This window comes from Chelonoidis abingdonii, chromosome 26, assembly GCF_003597395.2.
Source record: "Chelonoidis abingdonii isolate Lonesome George chromosome 26, CheloAbing_2.0, whole genome shotgun sequence".
In the NCBI taxonomy this organism is placed as follows: Eukaryota; Metazoa; Chordata; order Testudines; family Testudinidae; genus Chelonoidis; species Chelonoidis abingdonii.
In genome coordinates, this window is record NC_133794.1 from 15,150,681 (window position 1) to 15,169,612 (window position 18,932).

The 18,932-nt window shown below is 56.7% G+C and overlaps 1 protein-coding gene across 3 annotated transcripts; it reads right to left on the reverse strand.

Moving 5' to 3' along the window:
• Positions 1-9,494: 9,494 nt before the first annotated feature.
• LOC116828453 (protein mono-ADP-ribosyltransferase TIPARP-like) lies at positions 9,495-16,995 on the reverse strand. 3 transcript variants are annotated; one of them, XM_032786691.2, is made up of 7 exons: positions 16,819-16,995; positions 15,670-16,025; positions 15,250-15,421; positions 13,595-13,782; positions 13,244-13,504; positions 12,399-12,863; positions 9,495-10,675 (listed from the first exon to the last, which is right to left on the reverse strand). In XM_032786691.2, the coding sequence occupies exons 1-6, from the start codon at positions 16,924-16,926 to the stop codon at positions 12,422-12,424; spliced, it is 1,527 nt and encodes a 508-aa protein (XP_032642582.1). In that variant the 5' UTR covers positions 16,927-16,995; the 3' UTR covers positions 9,495-10,675; positions 12,399-12,421. The 3 variants fall into 3 exon arrangements, with proteins under 3 accessions (XP_032642582.1, XP_032642583.1, XP_032642581.1); XM_032786692.2 differs by having other exon boundaries at positions 9,495-12,863; positions 15,670-15,779; XM_032786690.2 differs by having other exon boundaries at positions 9,495-12,863.
• Between the last annotated feature and the right edge of the window lie 1,937 nt (positions 16,996-18,932).

Genomic DNA, 18,932 nt, shown 5'->3' on the forward strand with positions numbered 1-18,932 from the left:
TACGCACAAACACAGCCGCATGTGCACATAGAGCTTGCCTCCACCACCTGCAAAGCCACAGATACACACGCAGCCACGCATGCACGCACAGAGCCCCACAAACACACCATGCACAACACACAGCTCCATACCCAAAAACAACTTTAAAAGGGATTATTGCGCCCTGAGAAAGATAAACACAAACCCACAGATGCAGCACCCAGCTGAGCTGAAATGTTACATGGGTTCATCCGCAAAGGCACATTCGTTCCTTCTTTTCCCCCCATTGGAGCCCAAGAATTTTTGTGACTTTTTGCCACATCTTGGTAAAGTCTCAAATATACCTAGGTGGGAGTTCAATGCCAATTCATTTTTAGTCAATAAAACAGGTTGAGTTTGTCCCACAGCAACCTGCAGCTGTGGGGTGGGGGGTGGAGAGGTGACTGCAGCCAGGGGAGCACAACAACCCTGGGGGCAGCTGGGGGGCAGCAGGGTGATCACAGGGGTGCAGGAGGGCATGATGAGGGGAGTATTAGCATAATCAATTGTGTCTTTTATGTGAGAATCTCACACATTTGTTAACCTCCCGCCAGCCATTACCCAACTGTGCTGACTGGGAAACTGAGGCACAGAGAGGTGTGGGACTGGCTGAAGGTCAGACAAAAAAGCTGAGGCAGATATGGGGAGTGGAACCCAGGTGTCTTGACTCCCAGCTCCCTTTGCTCTAACCGACTCCACACCACCACGCAAGCCACTTGGGGTCTACAAACAATAGGCCCCTCAAGCTCAGTGGGGCAGCCAAGGGCTGAGAGGGCCACTTCTGGGAGGACGGTGGGGTCTTGTGGATAGAGCAGTGGACACTGGGAGCCAGGACCCCTGAGCTCTATCCCCAGCTCTGACACTGGTGTGGGGTCTGGTGATTAGAGAAGGGTTGTGTGGGGGAGGCAGGGGGAATGGGCATCAGGACTCCTGGGTTCTATTCCCAGCTCTGGGGACGAGTGTGGGGTCGGGGGAGGACCCGCCAGGCCATTGCCAGAAGAGGTGGCTGCAGCCGCCTGGCGAAGGCCTGTGAGAAGGAACCAAAACTGGCTGATTGCACAACGAATCAGACACATTGTCTCCGAGGCGGGGGCTTTCCATGGAGAACTGTCCCAATGGGGAGGATGCCTGTTCCCTGGGGCGGGTGGTGAGTGAACCCCCTCACCCCTGGGAGTTCCCTGCCGTTGGCCCCAGAGCTGGTGCCATGGACCTGGGCTGCCATGGCGGCTCGGAGATGCTGGGCCAGGACACAGGGAAATAGGGCCCTTGTCCAGCTAGGCCCCACAAGGCCTCATTGTGAGGAGGCTTCAGGGTCTAAGCCAATGGCAGTCTGGCTGGCGTCTGCCATGTGGGCCTGCGGCTCAGGACACCTGGGTTCTATTCCCAGCTGGGTGACTCTGGGTAAATCTCCTTCCCTGCTTGGGCCTCAGTTTCCCCTTTTAGTTGTCAAACTTATGAGCTTTTTGGGACAGGAGCTGTGTCTCACTCTGGGTCTGTGCAGTGCCCGGCACACTGGGGGAGCCCGGAATATAAATAATGATAAAAATGGTTTACACTCTTTGAGTATTTCTGATTCTTTTTTCCCGTAGCACCCATGGGTCCGAGCAGAGAACAGGATCCCACTGCGTCAGGTGCTGTACACACCAAGTAAGTCTCTGTCCCAAAGAGCTCATAGACAGCCTTGCATAGGGGTGTAGTGGGTTACAGCGTGGGACCTGGGAGTCAGGACTCCTGGGTTCTGTTCCTCTCGCTGGATAGGGACTGGAGGTCAGTGCTTAGAGCAGGGGTGACTAGGAGCCAAGACTCCTGGGTACTATTCCTGGCTCTGGGAGAGGAGTGGGATCTAAGTAAGGAAACTGATGCATATAGAGGGGCTGTGACTCCCCCTGGATCACATCAGCCACCTAGCTGGAAACACAGGCATTAGCTGTCCTGGATATTTCTTACTGCACCTTGTGCTAGGTGCAGTATATTCATAGCCTGGGATTCCTGGGTTCTAATCCCAGTTCTGAGACAGGAATGAGGTGCAGTGGGTTACATCAGGTGGGCGGGAAGCCAGGACACCTGGGTTCTATCTCCAGCTCTAGGAAGGGAGGGTGACTAGTGGTTAGAGCAGGGGGCCTGGGAGCCTGAGTTCTACCCCTGGCGCTGGGAGGGGAGCGACTCCTGCCAGGTTGAACTTGAATCACATTGGCCATCTAGGAGCAAACAGCCCCACTGCTTGTCACCGGGAGCCATCCCCACCCCCGTCCCAGAGCCAGGAATAGAGCTCAAGAGTCCTGCCCCCCACTGTCCCTGAAACCACTAGACTCCCCTCCCAGAACCCAAGTGGCCTGGCTCCTAGGCACCTCCAGTGAGTGGGTGCAGGCTTTGAGTCCACATGACCTATAGTTTTGGGGGGACCTTGTGGAAGCCTGGCGGAGCGCTCGGGGAGTGCATCCTAGTGGGAAGTGCACCCTGGCACCCCAGGGCATGGCGGGGGGTGGGGGATCTGATCCCTGAACAGCCCCAGGGCAGTGGGGGCTCCAGGGCTGAGTCTGGGGGAAGGTTGCCTGAATCTCAGCCCTTTCATGCTCCTGGGCTCCCCTCCCCCAGGGCTGAGCCAGGCCAAGGCAGAGACAAAGGCCCTTTTATGGGCCCAGGTAACCAGGCATCCCCATGCACCTGTCTTAAAGGCACAGGCAGTCTTTCTGCTGCACATGCCGCTCCCTGGCTGTGAGCCCTGGCGTGTGCCCTGTCTTCACTCAGTGCATGCGCTGTGCCCTGTCTTCACTCAGTGCATGCGCGTGAGCGTCACTGGTATGACATGAGGCACACATCTGTACCAGGGCTCACATGGAACGATTCCACAGCATGTCTGTGGCGTGCATGGCACAGGAGTGTTAGCTCAGGTGCATACCTGCCCCATGTGACTAACATGCAACACTCCCCAACATAGCTTAATAGGGGATCATGCAGCCACACATGCCTGCAATGTGCAATCCATGTGGATCAGCACATGCAGTATATGTCAATGCTAGGTGATCATGACTACAACATGTAATATACATGAATGCTAGAGCAGCACATATCTTCAACATGTATACATGTGAATGCTCGGTCATGGTCCTGATTCTTCTCACACTGGTGTAAATCAGGGCTCACTCTGTTAAAGTCAGTGAAGTTATATGGGTGTCAAGCTCTGGTACAAGGAGACTCAGGCCCCAGGTGCACTGGCACATGCCAGCAGCACATAGGAGTAGCAGAGCTGCATACAGAACATAGGAATATCACCGCACACGTTTGCCGCATGCCTTACACATGAACCCTGGTGGCATGAGCTAGTAGTTACACAGCTGTGACATGTATGGCACGGGGATGCTCTACCAGCACATAACTGTGACCTGATTCCTAGAACAATACTACTCATGGGACACATCTGCAACATGCTTATGCATGAATCCTGGTCAGCATCTAGCTGTAATGGGCACCACACAGAAATACCATGTGATGCAGGGCACGTAACATAGGAATCCCATGTTAGCATGTCTGTAACATGTCCACAGTAATACCATGGCAGTATGTCTGTAACACGGAGCATACAGGAATGCCACAGCAGTGCACATCTGTAACACACAGCACACAGGAATGCCATGGCATCACATGTCTGTAACACACAGCACACAGGAACGCCATGGCATCACACGTCTGTAACACACGGCACACAGGAATGCCATTTCAGCACACATCTGTAACATGCGGCACACACAAATGCCATGGCAGCATACATCTGTAACACACAGCACACAGGAATGCCACAGCAGTGCACGTCTGTAACAAGCAGCACACAGGAATGCCACAGCAGCGCACATCTGTAACACATAGCACACGGGAATGTGATGGCAGCACACATTTGTAACATGCATCACACAGGAATGCCATGGCAGCGCACGTCTGTAACACACGGCGCACAGGAATGCCACAGCAGCGCACATCTGTAACACACACAGCACAAAGGAATGCCACGGCAGGGCACATCTGTAACACATGGCACTCAGGAATGCCACAGCCAGCACATGTCTGTAACATGCTGCACACAGGGATGTCACAGCCAGCACACGTCTGTAACATGTGGCACACAGGAATGCCACAGCCAGCACACGTCTGTAACACGCGGCACACAGGGATGCCACAGTCAGCACATGTCTATAACACGTGGCACACAGGAATGCCACAGCCAGCACATGTCTGTAACACGCGGCACACAGGGATGCCACGGCAGCCCAGCTGGCGCATGCCACACTAGGGTATCACAGGCTCTGAATGTTTTCTCTCCCTTGTGCGACCCACTCCCCACCCCCACAGGAAGGCCGTTACTGTGGTTTCTGTGCCACCTCCTGTGTTTTGTGCCATATGGACAATTTATAACCCCCAGGGCCTTAGCCTATTTCTGGGGCTTCCCTCTAGCCTGCCCAGGGGATCTTGGGACTCGTAGTCTGAGGAGGGAGCCGGAGCACCAGATGCAGCAGCAGGGGAGCAGCTCAGCTCCCTTGGCCCAGGGATGCTTGGCCGAGCCAATGCTGGGCTGGGGCTGCAGGGAGTGGCGACCCCACCAGGATAAAGTCAGGCCCTTTTGTTCAGTGCAGGGAAGCAGCCACCCCACCCACCCCAGAGGTGGCTGCATTTCACTGCTGGAGAACAGTTTTCTGAATAAGGATCTGCCAGGCTTGGTAGCAATGTGGGGCTGGGGCTGGGTGCAGGTAAGCCAGTGCAGCATCCCCCTGCCTCCCTCCCACTTACTCTAGCCCCAGCCACTCCTGCTGTCACGCCAGGTTCAAGTCCTGGGGATGCTCACTGCCCAGGCTTCCCTGTGGGGAGGCACTGAGGGGTGTGAGCAGGGGGGCCAACAGGGGCCCCAGGATAGCTTGTTTGGCTGAGTGAATAGTGGGGGGCATGAGGCAGGGAGCCCAGGGTGGCAACCTTTAGGGATGGGGCTCCAGTGGGACTGATCCTGCAGGGGGTCTGTCTGTCCAGCTGTCCAAGGGCGCTGATCCCCCTGACTCTGAAGGGGGTGTCTGTGTGGCCTGCAGGCCCGACGGATCTGGATGCCACCCTGGATTGGACCCTGCCCCATGGAGCAGCACCCTGGACCCAGATTCTGGAGTGGCTCAGCCAAAAAGGTGGGTGGGGGGCCAGTTTGGTGAGTAGCTCTGGGGGGCACAGACTAGATGGGACTGTCCCTTCAGCTCCAGGGGGGACCCAGCACAGCTGGCCCACCCCCCGCCTGGACCCGTTGCTAGAGAGCCCAAGCAACGTTATGTAACTGGTCTCGCGGCGGGGTGGCTGCCTGGTCTAACGCAACCTTTATCAGCATGGCCCAGCATATCTGCCCCTGGCAGTGCCCGGCCCAGCTTCCTCTGCAACCGGCCGGGGAGGCCGCAGGGCTGGTATCCCTGACACCCAGCACTTCCCCTCTGCAACCAGAGCCCCCACCCCGACCCGCGGCTCCCGCAGCCCCCGCCACTGAGAGCAGGGGGCACCTCCCTGAGGTTACAGAGCAGGACTGGAAATAGAACCCAGGAGTCCTGGCTCCCCTCCCCACACTGCCTCCCCACAACCACTGGACCCCTCCCCCTTCCTGTAGCCCTGGGTCCCCACCCCCACTGTAACCACTACACTCCCCTCCCTTCCCAGAGCCAGAACCCAGGAGCCCTGGCTCCCAGCCCCCTGCCACTCTAACCACTAGATACCACTGCCCCCGGGACTCAGCTCCTCTGTGCCAGGGGATTGTGCAAGCAAAGAGCACCCCCTGCTGTCAAGAGGCAGCTGGGATCCCAGGACCACCCTCCAGCCAGCTCAGTTTTGGGCTGATCCATGCTAGGGAGGGGGGCAGTGCTGGGTTTTCCCTGCTGGGATTTGAGGTTTGCACCCCCACGACATGGGATTAGCTGCTCTCATCCACAGCCCATGTGCATGGGGGAAACAACAGGGACAGTTCAACTCGCAGAGACTGTCAATGAGGTAGGAAGGGGCTGTGGGTCAGGATTGAGGGGCACCGGCAGAGGTGGGGGGATGAGAGCCCAGGGCTGGGGTAGCAGGGGCTGCGGGTCAGGATTGAGGGGCACCGGCAGAGCTGGGGGGCTGGGAGCCCAGGGCTGGGGTAGTAGGGGCTGTGGGTCGGGATTGAGGGGCATCGGCAGAGCTGGGGGGTGGGAGCCCAGGGCTGGGGTAGTAGGGGCTGTGGGTTGGGATTGAGGGGCACCGGCAGAGCTAGGGGGCTGGGAGCCCAGGGCTGGGGTAGCAGGGGCTGTGGGTCAGGATTGAGGGGCACTGGCAGAGCTGGGGGGCTGGGAGCCCAGGGCTGGGGTAGCAGGGGCTGTGGGTTGGGATTGAGGGGCACCGGCAGAGCTGGGGGGCTGGGAGCCCAGGGCTGGGGTAGCAGGGGGCTGCGGGTCGGGACTCTTAGGGGTGTTGCCTTAGTTGATGCCAGGGTCTGTGTGGGTCCAAGCATTGGCTGCAGAGCCGGATGCCAAGTCCCACAGAGTGCGGGGTGTGGGGGGAGAGACTGGTCCTACCTCAGTATGTGACGGAGAGGGGAATTCCCCATCGCTCAACAACCGGTGGCTGGGCCTGTGATGCCCGCTTTGCTCCCCTGGTGGTTTCTGGTTTTGGGGACATATGGGCACCAGGCTGAGCCCCCACAAACTCATCTCACCCAGAGCCCTGAGCCGGGAACACCTTCCTGTGATGGCCCCATCACACCCCCACCGCCGTTTGGTCCCCAACTCCCCCCATGCTGTCCCTGCTGTGACCCCCCATGCCAGCCCTGCCCCTCATGCCATCTCTGCCATGCCGCCCACATGATGCCAGCCCTGCCACACACTCAGCCCCATGCCATCCCTGTCCCCCCATGCCAGCCCTGCCGTGCCTCTGCTGTGCTTCGGTCTTTAATTATAGGGTTGTGGGGTGTTTCCCATAAGGGCTGTGGCCTTGTGTCCAGCCTCTTCCAGTGCCATGGGCGCAGATGGCAGGACAGTAGGGGGAGGGGCGTGAGACCCATGACCCCACCCTAAGCAGGGCCCACAGGCGCTCCCAGGCGTGGGGAGTGTTACCTTTCAGCTCTGTGCTCTTGGGGAACCAGGGTGCAGTCCCCAGCCTTTCCCCCACCCCCCAGCCTCTGCTTGAACCAAAACTGATCAGAAGACAAATGTACAAAAGTGGGCGGAGGGATAGCTCAGTGGCTTGAGCATTGGCCTGCTAAACCCAGGGTTGTGAGTTCAGCCCTTGAGGGGACCATTTAGGGAACTGGGGCAAAAAATAATCTGTTTTGGGATTGGCCCTGCTTTGAGCAGGGGGTTGGACTAGATGACCTCCTGAGGTCTCTTCCAACTCTGATAATCTATGGTGAACCCAGCTCAGCAGTTATCAGACCAATTCTAGTACTGAATCCTTTACTGATATCCAAAATATGGAAGCTGCTAATTGCATTGTGAGCTCCCTGGAAGGACCACCACCCATAGCCAGGAATGATCAGCTCCCATTGTCTAGCCTGAACAAAACAACTCTGGTATCCTCCCTGCAGCCATCAGTTTACACAAACAAATCTAGTGTTCTCCCTTGAACTACTGTTGCTTCTCAACAAAACCCCCCTACCCAAGCTTCACAGAGTGGTGAGAACCCAGCTCTCTCTCAGTGTAGCCTTCTGACCCTGACTTATGTGATCAGTGACAGGTTTCTAAACCTGACCTTTATAATCAAATTTAAGTTAGATTTAATATTATCACTGTTTTGTTTGTTTGGCTCCCCACTGGTTATTACTTGGCAATAAATAATTTTCATGATTAAGCTGGTTGCTTCTCTCTCTCCCACCCTCGTGGGTGTTTTTTGGTTTCCTCATTCGCTCTGCAGCAATGCTTCTCATACCTAAGCTAAAAGATCCCTGCTGCGCCCAAAAGGAACAATTGTGATGTGAAAGTGGGTATAGAGGTATGCTGAACCTGGGACATGGAACTGGAAGGGATGTCGAGAGATCATCTAGTCCTGCCCCCTGCACTCAAGGCAGGGCTAAGTATTATCTAGCTCAGGGGTAGGCAACCTATGGCACACATGCCAAAGGCGGCACGCAAGCTGATTTTCAGTGGCACTCACACTGCCTGGGTCCTGGCCACCAGTCAAGGGGGCTCTGCATTTTAATTTAATTTTAAATGAAGCTTCTTAAGCATTTTGAAAAACTTTATTTACCTTACATACAATAGTTTAGTTATATATTATAGACTTATAGAAAGAGACCTTCTAAAAAGGTTAAAATGTATTACTGGCACGCAAAATCTTAAATTAGAGTGAATAAATGAAGACTGGACACACAACTTCTGAAAGGTTGCCGACCCCTGATCTAGACCATCCCTGACAGGTGTTTGTCCAACCTGCTCTTAAAAATCCCCAATGATGGAGATTCCACAACCTCCCTAGGCAATTTATTCCACTGCATAACCACTCTGACAATTAGGAAGTTTTTCCTAACGTCCAACCTAACCGCCCTTGCTGCAATTTAAGCCCATTCCTTCTTGTCCTATCCTCAGAGGTTAAGAACAACAATTTTTCTCCCTCCTCCTTGTAACAACGTTTTATGTACTTGAAAACTGTTATGTCCCTTCTCAGTCTTCTCTTCTCCAGCCTAAACAAACTCAATTTTTTCAATCTTCCCTCATAGCTCATATTACCTAGACGTTTAAACATTTTTGTTGCTCCTCTCTGGACCTTCTCAATTTGTCCACATCTTTCCTGAAATGTGGCACCCAGGACAGGACACAATACTCCAGTTGAGGCCTAATCAGCACAGAGTAGAGCAGAAGAATTACTTCTCGTGCCTTGTTTACAATACTCTTGCTAATACATCCCAGAATGATGTTTGCTTTTTTTGCAGTAGTTTTACACTGTTGACTCATATTTAGCTTGTGATCCAGCATGACTCCCAGATCCCTTTCCACGCTACTCCTTCCTAGGCAGTCAGTTCCCATTTTGTATGCGTGCAACTGACTAAGTGGAGCACTTTGCATTTGTCCTTATTGAATTTCATCCTATTTACTTCAGACCATTTCTCCAATTCGTCCAGATCATTTTTAATTTTAATCCTACCCTCCAAAGCACTTGCAATCCCTCCCAGCTTAGTATCATTCACAAACTTTATAAGCCATTATCTAAATCATTGATGAAGATATTGAACAGAACCAGCCCCAGAACCGATCCCTGCAGGACCCCACTTGTTATGCCCTTCCAGCATGGCTGTGAACCACTGATACCTACTTTCTGGGAATGATTTTCCAACCACTTATGCACTCACCTTATAGTAGCTCCTTCTAGGTTGTATATCCCTAGTTTGTTTATGAGAAGGTCATCTGAGACAGTACCAAAAGCCTTACTAAATTCAAGATATACCACACCTACCACTTCCCCCCATCCACAAGGCTTGTTACCCTGTCAAAGAAAGTTATCAGGTTGGTTTGACATGATTTATTCTTGACAAATCCATGCTGACTGTTACTCATCACCTCATTATCTTCTAGGTTTTTGCAAACTGATTGCTTAATTATTTTCTCCATTATCTTTCGGGTACCAAAGTTAAGCTGACTGGTCTGTAATTCCCCAAGTTGTCCTTATTTTCCTTTTTATAGATGGGCACGATATTTGCTCTTTTCCAGTCTTCTGGAATGTCTCCCGTCTTCCACAACTTTTCAAAGATAATTGCTAATGGCTCAGACGTCTCCTCAGTCACTTCTTGAGTATTCTAGGATGCATTTCATCAGGCTCTGGTGATTTGAAGACATCTAACTTCTCTAAGTAATTTTTTACTTGTTCTTTCCCTATTTTAGACATTGCCAGTGAAAATGAGGTAGGATCAGTCTCTATGTTAGACGTCCAATCGCCACCAACCTTCTTGGTGAAAACTGAAAAAAAAAAGCACCTCTGCCATTTCCACATTTTCTGTTATTGTCTTTCCCCTCTCATTGAGTGATGGACCTCCTCTGTCCTCGGTCTTCCTCTTGCTTCTAGTGTATCTGTAGAATGTTTTCTTGTTTCCTTTTATGTCTCTCACTAGTTTGATCTCGTTTTGTTCCTTGGCTTTTCTAATTTTGTCCCTACATACTTGTGATATTTGTTTATATTTATTCTTTGTAATTTGACCGGGTTTCCACTTTTTTGAGTTTGAGATCATTGAAGATCTCTTGGTTACTTCAGGGTAGTCTCTTGCCAGACTTCCTATCTTTCCTACGCAGTGGGATAGTTTGCTCTTGTGCCCTTAATAATGTCTCTGAAAAACAGCCAAAAAAACTGCCACATGAGGGTTGCAGATTGAAAGTGCTGCTCAACCTAGCCTGCTCAGGCGTACTCTATTCCAATGCAGTGCCCATGGCATATGAGAGTGACAGCCTGGAGGTGCTGTTTGACCCAACCTGTTGAGTCCAAGGGCGTATGAGGGTGCCAGCTTGGGAGTGCTGCTCGAGCCAGCCTACTGAGTCCAGGGACATACAAGGAGTCAGCTTGGGAGTGCTGACTGACCCAGTCCTCTCAGATGTTCCCTGTTAATGTGTGTGTGTGTGTTCATCTGATTCTGGGGCTGGAAGAACCTAGGTCCTGCAGAATAGCTCCATTGGGAGGGAACTTGCAGCATGGAGAAGTTCTGTATGAGAACACAAGTGACACAAGCAGGACATTGACAGAAGTACAGAACCCCACCCCCAGAAGAGTAACCCTAATAAATAAGCCTACCCCAAAGCTGGTAATAGGGGGGCAGAGCTGCCACCTGAGGGGCCCTCCCACCCCGCAAGACTCAGTCTCTGGGGCTGTTCACACCCCACACCCCCCAAGGCTGCCAGCTTTGGGTGGTGGCCTGCTTAGCGCTGATTGCAAGGTTTGGGGGCTGTGGGCAGTCTCTCTGTGGGAAAGCCAGGCTTCAGACCCTGGCAGCTCCAGTCATCCAACCTGGGGCAGCTGCTGTCAAACCTCCAGCTCCCCACTTCCTCCTCTGGGCCCATCGCCCTCACCCAGGACCCCCCGTACCCCTCTGGCAACTCCCCTGACTGATGCTCAGGAGATGGAGGTGGTGCTGGGAAAGGGGCTCCCCCCAGCCATGCTGCTCCTCCTGCCCCCAGTGATGCAGCCCTGAACCCTCCCCTCCAATTGACACACCAGGACCAGGGGGGCCAGAATCTATTGCTCAGGGGGGGGGGCGGGGGATGATCTGGATGGGGGTGGGCTTTGCTGCAGGGCTTAGGCAGGAAGCAGCAACACCCCAAGCTGCCTGGGCCTGCGGGCAGGGGGACAACTTGGCCCTGGGCCCATCCCCCTGATAGCAGAGGACATCAGAGATGTGCCCGGAAGCGGTGCTTACTTCCCCTCAGGAATCTAGCAGAGGCATGGCTGCTGCCCCAGCTTGTGGGGGGAGCTGGCTGGGAGGGTGGGGTCTCGGCCAGCTTCACAGGAGGTATCAGACTGACACCAGCCCATGGATTGGACCTCCTCAGCCCAACAGTGACAGGGGGCAGTGGGCAGCTGATCCCTGGAGTCTGTGACAGATCCCCCACATCATCACACAACCCCCCTGTTCCAGACTGAGGGCAGTGCAGTGCCAGGAGCCCCATGCTGGCCTCGGGGTAAATCCCCCGTTTCTCTGGAGCTGGCAAGAAAGGAGCTGGCTGGCAAGGACCCCGGTGGCCATGAGGCACAGGATTTGGGGAGTTGGCAGGGCCTGGGGGGCGTGCGCAGGACTGGAGTGACCCTAGATGATGGCTCCCCAGCAACCTTCTCCCCCTTTCTGGCGCAGGGGGCGCAGGCCAAGCTTTTCTGGGCAGCAGGATCTGATGGCAGGTCTGCATCAGGCCCCTGGAGCCAATCGCCAGCTGAGAAAGGAAGGACAGTGCAACTGACCCTGCACGGCTCTGACTCCTCCCTGCAACCTGGGGTGCAGAGGCCAAACGCTGAGTTCTATTGCAGTCTGTGCCGGGGGCGGTGGGGGGTGGTATTCAGGCTCTTCCACACACTCCCACCCCCGGGAGCAAGCTGCCCTCTTCACCTGTGACTAGGATTGCCAACAGTCCCTTATTACAATGATTCAGCTGGGGTTGGTCCTGCTTTGAGCAGCGGGTTGGACTAGATACCTCCTGAGGTCCCTCCCAACCCTGATAGTCTGTGATTCTATGATACAAGGGACATCCCTTCCTTTGTTCCATCTCTGTACAGCAAGACTGGGAGTCGCCAAGTGCTGCTAAAAGCAGCCAAGAAATCCCCCTGGCGAGTGTAGGTGAGTCCTTCTTAGCATGAATAATAATAATAATGATCTCCGGAGGAGGGGTGGGCTAAGAAATCGGTGCCTTATTTTTGAAATACAAGGTTGGCAGGCTGACCTCTGACCCCCAGTGCTCCCCCGTCACGAGTCCACGGCCACGGGCTCGGAGAGCAGCTTGTAGCGGATCAGGAAGTAGGGGTAGCACTGGCAGCTGTCAAAGATGACGAAGATCTGCGGCTTCTTAGCATAGTCCGTGCAGGAATCATAGAGGCAGCCGTCGTGTGCCAGTGGGGGGCGCCGGAACACGGGATTGCCCCGCACCGAGCGCCCCACCAGCACCTTGGCCAGGAACATGTGGCACAGGCTGGCCTCGTCCACCTTGGCGTAAGTGTGGGAGTAGGAGGCGTCGACTGCGAAGTAGCTGCCCTGCCCGTAAGCCTCGCCGTTCTCCCCCGACACCCGGGGGTCAAAGTTCATCTCACAGATGGGCTGCACTTTGCTGGCCCTGGTGCCGTGGAAGAGGTGTCTTTCCAGGCAGCGCCGCACTGCACGGGGACGACTCTGGGCCATGAACTTTTTCTGCCTGGAGGGGGGACAGATAGGGGGGTGTCACTGACAAGCTGGAGCCCCACCCAACCGCTTCCTTGGTGCATTGTCTCAGGCTTGGGTATGATGGGTCAGGCACCAAGAAGCCGGGATCGCCAGCTGGCTAGGGATGGGCAGGATGCCCCGGGTGGGTCCGGCATGGCCCAGAGCATGGGCACCAAGACCACAAAACACCAGCCTCTGGGTGATTCCCATTCCTGGCCCAGGGAGAACCGTGCCCCAGAATCAGTGCACCGCAGTTACAATTCCAGCTGCCAGCCCAGCCCTGTGGCAGCAGCCAGATGCAAGGGCACCGAAAGCCCAGAACCCACTAGCAGCCCCCCATGCCCAGCCCCGCCCCATTCCTGCCCTCCTTACCCACAGTATTTCTGCCACAGGTAGTCGTTCCGGACCCGGTAGACGGCCAACACCAGCACCTTGTCCTCTGCCAGGGTTTTGTGGAACAGCGTGCATGTGGTCTCATAGGCCCGCTCTGCTGGCGCCACTTCTGCCAGTGTGTACATGGTGCCCACTGGGGCCTTGGGGACCCAGGACGCAGGGTACGGGCCCCAGTAGGTGTCCTGGGGGTCCTCCCCAGGGACGGTGCTGGGGGAAGAGAGGGTGGTGCCTGGTCCTGTCCTGCCAAGAGAAGAGAAACAAGGGCATGGCTAGTGGTGAGAGCCTCTTGGGTGCCCAGGGAAAGGGATGGCACCTGGCCAGGGCACTCACCGCAGGTGGGGCGCCAGGCGCCAGGGTGGGCGGAAGACTGGGCAGTGCAGGATGCGCCGGGTGAAGCCCGTACGCACATTGCGCTGGGTCAGTGTTTTCAGGTCCACGTTGTACAGTTGGCCGCGCAACTTGAAGGCGTGGTTCCACATGCCCTTCTCGAAGGCCGCCAGCAGCTCCCACCGCACCGGCTGGGCACAGAGAGACGCCGTACCAGAGCACCACTCAGCCACGTTCCTCCCAGCCATGCACCTGCTCCCCCGCGATGCTCCCTCAGCCATGCAGCGCCACCACCTTCCTCAGATACACCACTCCTCCAGCCACACAGCCAGGCCACTCCTCCGGCCACACAGCCCCACACAGCCAGGCCATTCCCCCAGCCACCCAGCCCCATACAGCCAGGCCACTCCCCCAGCCACCCAGCCAGGCCACTCCCCCAGCCACCCAGCCCCACCCAGCCAGGCCACTCCCCCAGCCACCCAGCCAGGCCACTCCCCCAGCCACCTAGCCCCACACAGCCAGGCCACTCCCCCAGCCACCCAGCCAGGCGACTTCTCTGGCCACACAGCCCCACACAGCCAGGCCACTGCCCCAGCCACCCAGCCAGGCCACTTCTCTGGCCACACAGCCCCACACAGCCAGGCCACTGCCCCAGCCAGGCCACTCCTCCAGCCACACAGCCCCACATAGCCAGGCCACTCCCCCAGCCACCCAGCCCCACCCAGCCAGGCCACTCCCCCAGCCACCCAGCCAGGCCGCTCCCCCAGCCACACAGCCCCACACAGCCAGGCCACTCCCCCAGCCACACAGCCCCTCTGCCAACCACACCACTCCCCCAGCCTCCCAGCCCCACCCAGCTAGGCCACTCCTCTAGCCATATAGCACCAGCACCTTCCTCAGCTACACTGCTCCCCTAGCCACACAGGCAGCCCCTCCCCCCTTCCCAGCCAGGCTGCACACTAGCCACACAGCCCCTCCCCCAACCACACCACTCCTCCAGCCAGGCACCTCCTCCTAGCCATGCAACACCACAACCCTTCGCAGCTACCCCATCCACACACCCCCTGCCCCCTCCCAGCCACACTGCTCCCCAGCCACACAGCCCTTCCCAGCCATGCTGCTCCCCAGTCCAGGGCTGCCCAGAGAGGAGGGCAAGTGGGGCAATTTGTCCCGGGCCTGCGGGGCCCTTGGAGTGGGGTCCTTTACTTGCTCCGGGGGCCCCAGAAAACTCTCGCATGGCCCGGGCCCTTGGAGCTTCCTCCCCTCCGGATCTTCGGGGGCAATTTGGCAGTGGGGGGGTCCTTCCACTCTGGGACCTGCTGCCGAAGACCCCAGGTCCCCTGAATCCTCTGGGTGGTCCTGCCCCAGTCACCCGTCCCCCTCCTCAGCTACCCCACCTCCTGCATACAGCCACACAGCCCCTCCCCAAGCCCGGCACCCCCTCCCAGCCATGCAGTGCCACAATCCTCAGCTACCCCAGCCACATAGTCCCACCCGCAGCAACCCCTGCCCCTCCCCAGCTATGCCACCCCTCCCGCTCCACAGCCACACCACGTCCCCCTAGCCACACTGTTCCTCACCCCAGGCCTGGCCTTCCATTTCTCTCGCCCTGCTGCCCATGCATCCCCCACACCCACTCCTGTCCCGGGATCACTCACCTCCTCGTACACGAGCCATTCGCCGCACTCTTCCCAGTACACCTGCCACTCCATGGGGAAGTAGGGGTTGCGGCTGGAGTCGCTGCTGTTGGAGAGGCGCCGGACGCGGTCATAGAGCTGGCTGGGCTTCAGGTCCATGAAGTTCAGATTGAGGGTCCAGGATGAGCCGGCCCTGGGAACGGGGGCAGCAGAGACATCACCAAGGGGCAGGGGCCACAGGCAATGCCTCCCCCCCGGCAATGAGTAGCTGTGCGATGCACCTGAGAGCAGGTTTGCCTCCATCTCTCCCTCCATCCTCAGTCAATGCTTTCCTGGTGGGAGGGGATGGGACTGGAGCCGCCGGGAGCTCCCCCCACAGCCAGCGCTCCCACCCTGCCCCCATAGCGCCCCCTGCTGGGCCGTGTCCAATCAGCCACGTACTTGTCAACGAGCTGCACGTCGTGGCGGCTGGTGCTGCAGTAGAGGTTCTCCAGGTGCTGTTGGGCCAACGTGCCAATGCTCAGCCACACCCCATCTGCCTTGCGCCGCATCTGCCAGTGGAAGGGGTTGGGGGTGTGGTGACACGGGCAGCGCTCCCCCTCCAGACACTGCCCCAGCAGGAAGTCGTCGCAGATCAGGATGCCATCTTTCTGATGGACGTGGACCTCCTCCGGGCCAGCCAACTCCAGGACCTGCCCACCCAGGCCATGCCCCTCAGGCTCCAGCGTGAGCAGCAGGGGGTACTGGGCCAATCCTAGATGCGGGCGCTTGGGCTTCTCTGCCATCTTGATCAGGCCCTAAGGGGGTCGGGGGGCGGGGAGTCAGGGCAGAGATGAGACCTGATAGGAAGCCAGGCCAGGGCTGGGGGGAGACTGGGCCTGGGATTTGGGATATTGGGGGCCTCTGGGTGCCATTGGGTGGAGGGGCCCTAGTGCTGGAAGGAAGAACAAGGATCTTAAAAGGGATGCTGCCCCCAGAGTCAGGGAATCACCTTTGTGGGGGGTCAGTATTGGCAACAGCCGGCCCCAGCTCTAGAGCAGCCCGGGGCTGATCATGGGAGGCCTCTCATAGGACCCCAGCATTGGGGGCGGGGGGTAGGGATGTCATTCCCAGTCTACAGATGGGAAAACTGAGGCCAATGCAGGGACTTGCCCAGCAGGTCAGTGGCATAGCTGGGTGAGGAACCCAGGTGTCCTGAGTGCCAGCCCACTGGACTGGCCTCAATACCTCGGCCTGCTGCAGTCTCACCAGTTTGCAATGGGAGCTGCCACACCCCCCACTGATCCCCTTATTATATTGGAGAACTATGCCAAGTCTCCAATCAGCAGCCACTTCCCCCCAAGCCGAGTCCCCCAGGGACCTAGGGAGTCCCTGCAGATCCCAACTGGGCCCACAGCAGGGAGGCCGGGGGTACATAGCCACAGAGGCAGCACTGCCCAGATGTCAGGCTCCTAAGGGAGACAGAGCACCCCATCCCTCCCAGTAGCCTCATGGCATTGACCCTGGGGCAGGGGGCTAGGTCCCCGAGGCAGCTAGAACATCTCCTCCTTCCCCCTCATGGTGCACCGATCCCCCAGCCCCATCTCTCACCTCCTCTGCATGAGTGATGTGCTTGCAGACTTGCTTTTGCTTTTGCTTTGCTGGCCCTGCTGAGTCACAGGGCTCTCTCCCATCATGCCCTCGGTGTGCCACCTGCATGCACAGAAAGGCGGGGGCTGGGGCTTCCCCTGCCTCCTACACTGGCTCCTGTGCTGAGACTCTCCCTGCCTCTGGAGTTCAGTGAGAGAAGTTGCTCAGGGCCTGACCCAAAGCGCCACCACTAGGGTTGCCAACTTTCTAATCACACAAAACCAAACACACCCTGCCCTGCCCCGCCCCTTCTCTGAGGCCCCGCCCCTGCCCCAAGTGCTCCATCTCCCCCTCCCTCCATCACTCACTTTCACCAGGCTGGGGCAGGTGATTGGGGTGAGGGCTTCAACTGGGGGGGCAGGCTCTGGGGTGAGACTGGGAATGAGGGGTTTGGGGTGCATGAGAGGGCTCCAGGCTGGGGCAGTGGGTTGGGGGGGTATGGACTCTGAGCTGGGGGTGTGGGCTCCAGGTAGGCTAGAAATGAGGGGTTCAGGATGCAGGAGAGGGCTCCAGGATGGGGAAGGGGGACAGGGGTGTTGAAGGTTTCAGCTGGGGGTATGGGCTCTGGGGTGGGGCCAGGGATGAGGGGTTTGGGGTGCAGGATGGAGCTCTGGGCTGGGGCTGAGGGGTTTGGAGTGTGTGGGGGGAGGTGGGCTCCGGCTGGGAGTGCAGGCTCTGGGCTGGGGCCGTGGATGAGGGATTTGGCATGCAGGAGGGAGCTCTGGGCTGGGGCTGAGGGATTCTGAGTGTGTGGGGAAGTGCAGGCTCCAGCTGCGCCGCTGACTGGACTTTTACATCCCGGGCGGCAGTGCCGACAAGGGCCACCAAGGTCTCTTTTCACCTGGGTGTTCCGGTCAAAAACTGGATGCCTGGCAACCCTACCCACAGCAGTTCAGGGGGCAGCACTGGGAGTGGAACCCTTGCTGCATATGAACTGATGAACACCTAGTGAGTCAGTGGTAAAGTAGGTAAATGAACCCAAGAATCCTGATTCCCAGCCCCCCTACCCCACTCTAACCCACTAGACCCCACACCCTACTCAGAGCCATCGATAGAACCCAGGAGTCCTGCCCCCCCCTTCCCCACTCTCAGCACTCCCTGTTTACAATGCATTTGTGTGTATTAGATGTTTTACTATGAAATTATCTAAGACTCTCTCTTTGAACAGCTGCATTTGGAATGACCAGGCCTACTGTGAGGACAGGCAGAGGCAAACCAACACAAAGGAGATAGCCTTCATTTTTTAAACTTTAAGAAGGAAAACCCCCAAATTTAGCAAGAATGTAAATAACATGAAGCAACATCAAATACTTGCTTGGGGGAAAAAACCCTGTAAATGACCATAATCACACTAAAAGAAATTTCTCCAGAACACAGTGTGGCCCTGAGAAACTCCTCCTCCTCTTGGCTGCAAAATGTAGTTTCCCCCTCTCTCCGCCTTGCGATGCTCCTTCTATTCAACACTGCGATGCCCGCACCTCTTTCAAACAGGTTCACCCGTGATCATGATCAACATCTCCTGAGCCAGAGAGACTGAGCCACCCTTGTTGACCCAGGCACCCAAATCGTATTCCCTCTGTCAATGTCCCAATGGTCAGCTTACCTGTCATATGCTCTTTACCCCTCGCACAGCCCTTCAAAGTCCAGCTTCCTCTAGCACAGCTCTTTTTACCCAGGGCCATGTATTTTTACCTCCTTTTCTAACCACCTTCCAATTGCCTCCTCCCTGGCAGAGGCTGAGCCCCTCAACCTCGGAGCTGCCTCTCATTGGGTGTTTCTTGCCCCGGGCAGGATTTGATGCTGCTGCATCACAGCTGCAGGCCCTAACACTCTCCCTCTTGCTCCAAACTGTAGGAGGTCCTAGGGCTGGGGTTAGCACATAGTCAGTGTTTTACACACACTCGCCATCAGATTTAAGTAGCTCATACGTCCCGTTTTGGCCGGGACAGTCCGTTTTTCAAGCCCTGTCCCGGCCGTCCCAACTATTTTGACAAAAGTGGGCATTTGTCCCATTTTCTCTTGGCGACTTGATGAGTTGGCAAAAGCAAATGGGATAAATACTCTTTGTCAAAAAA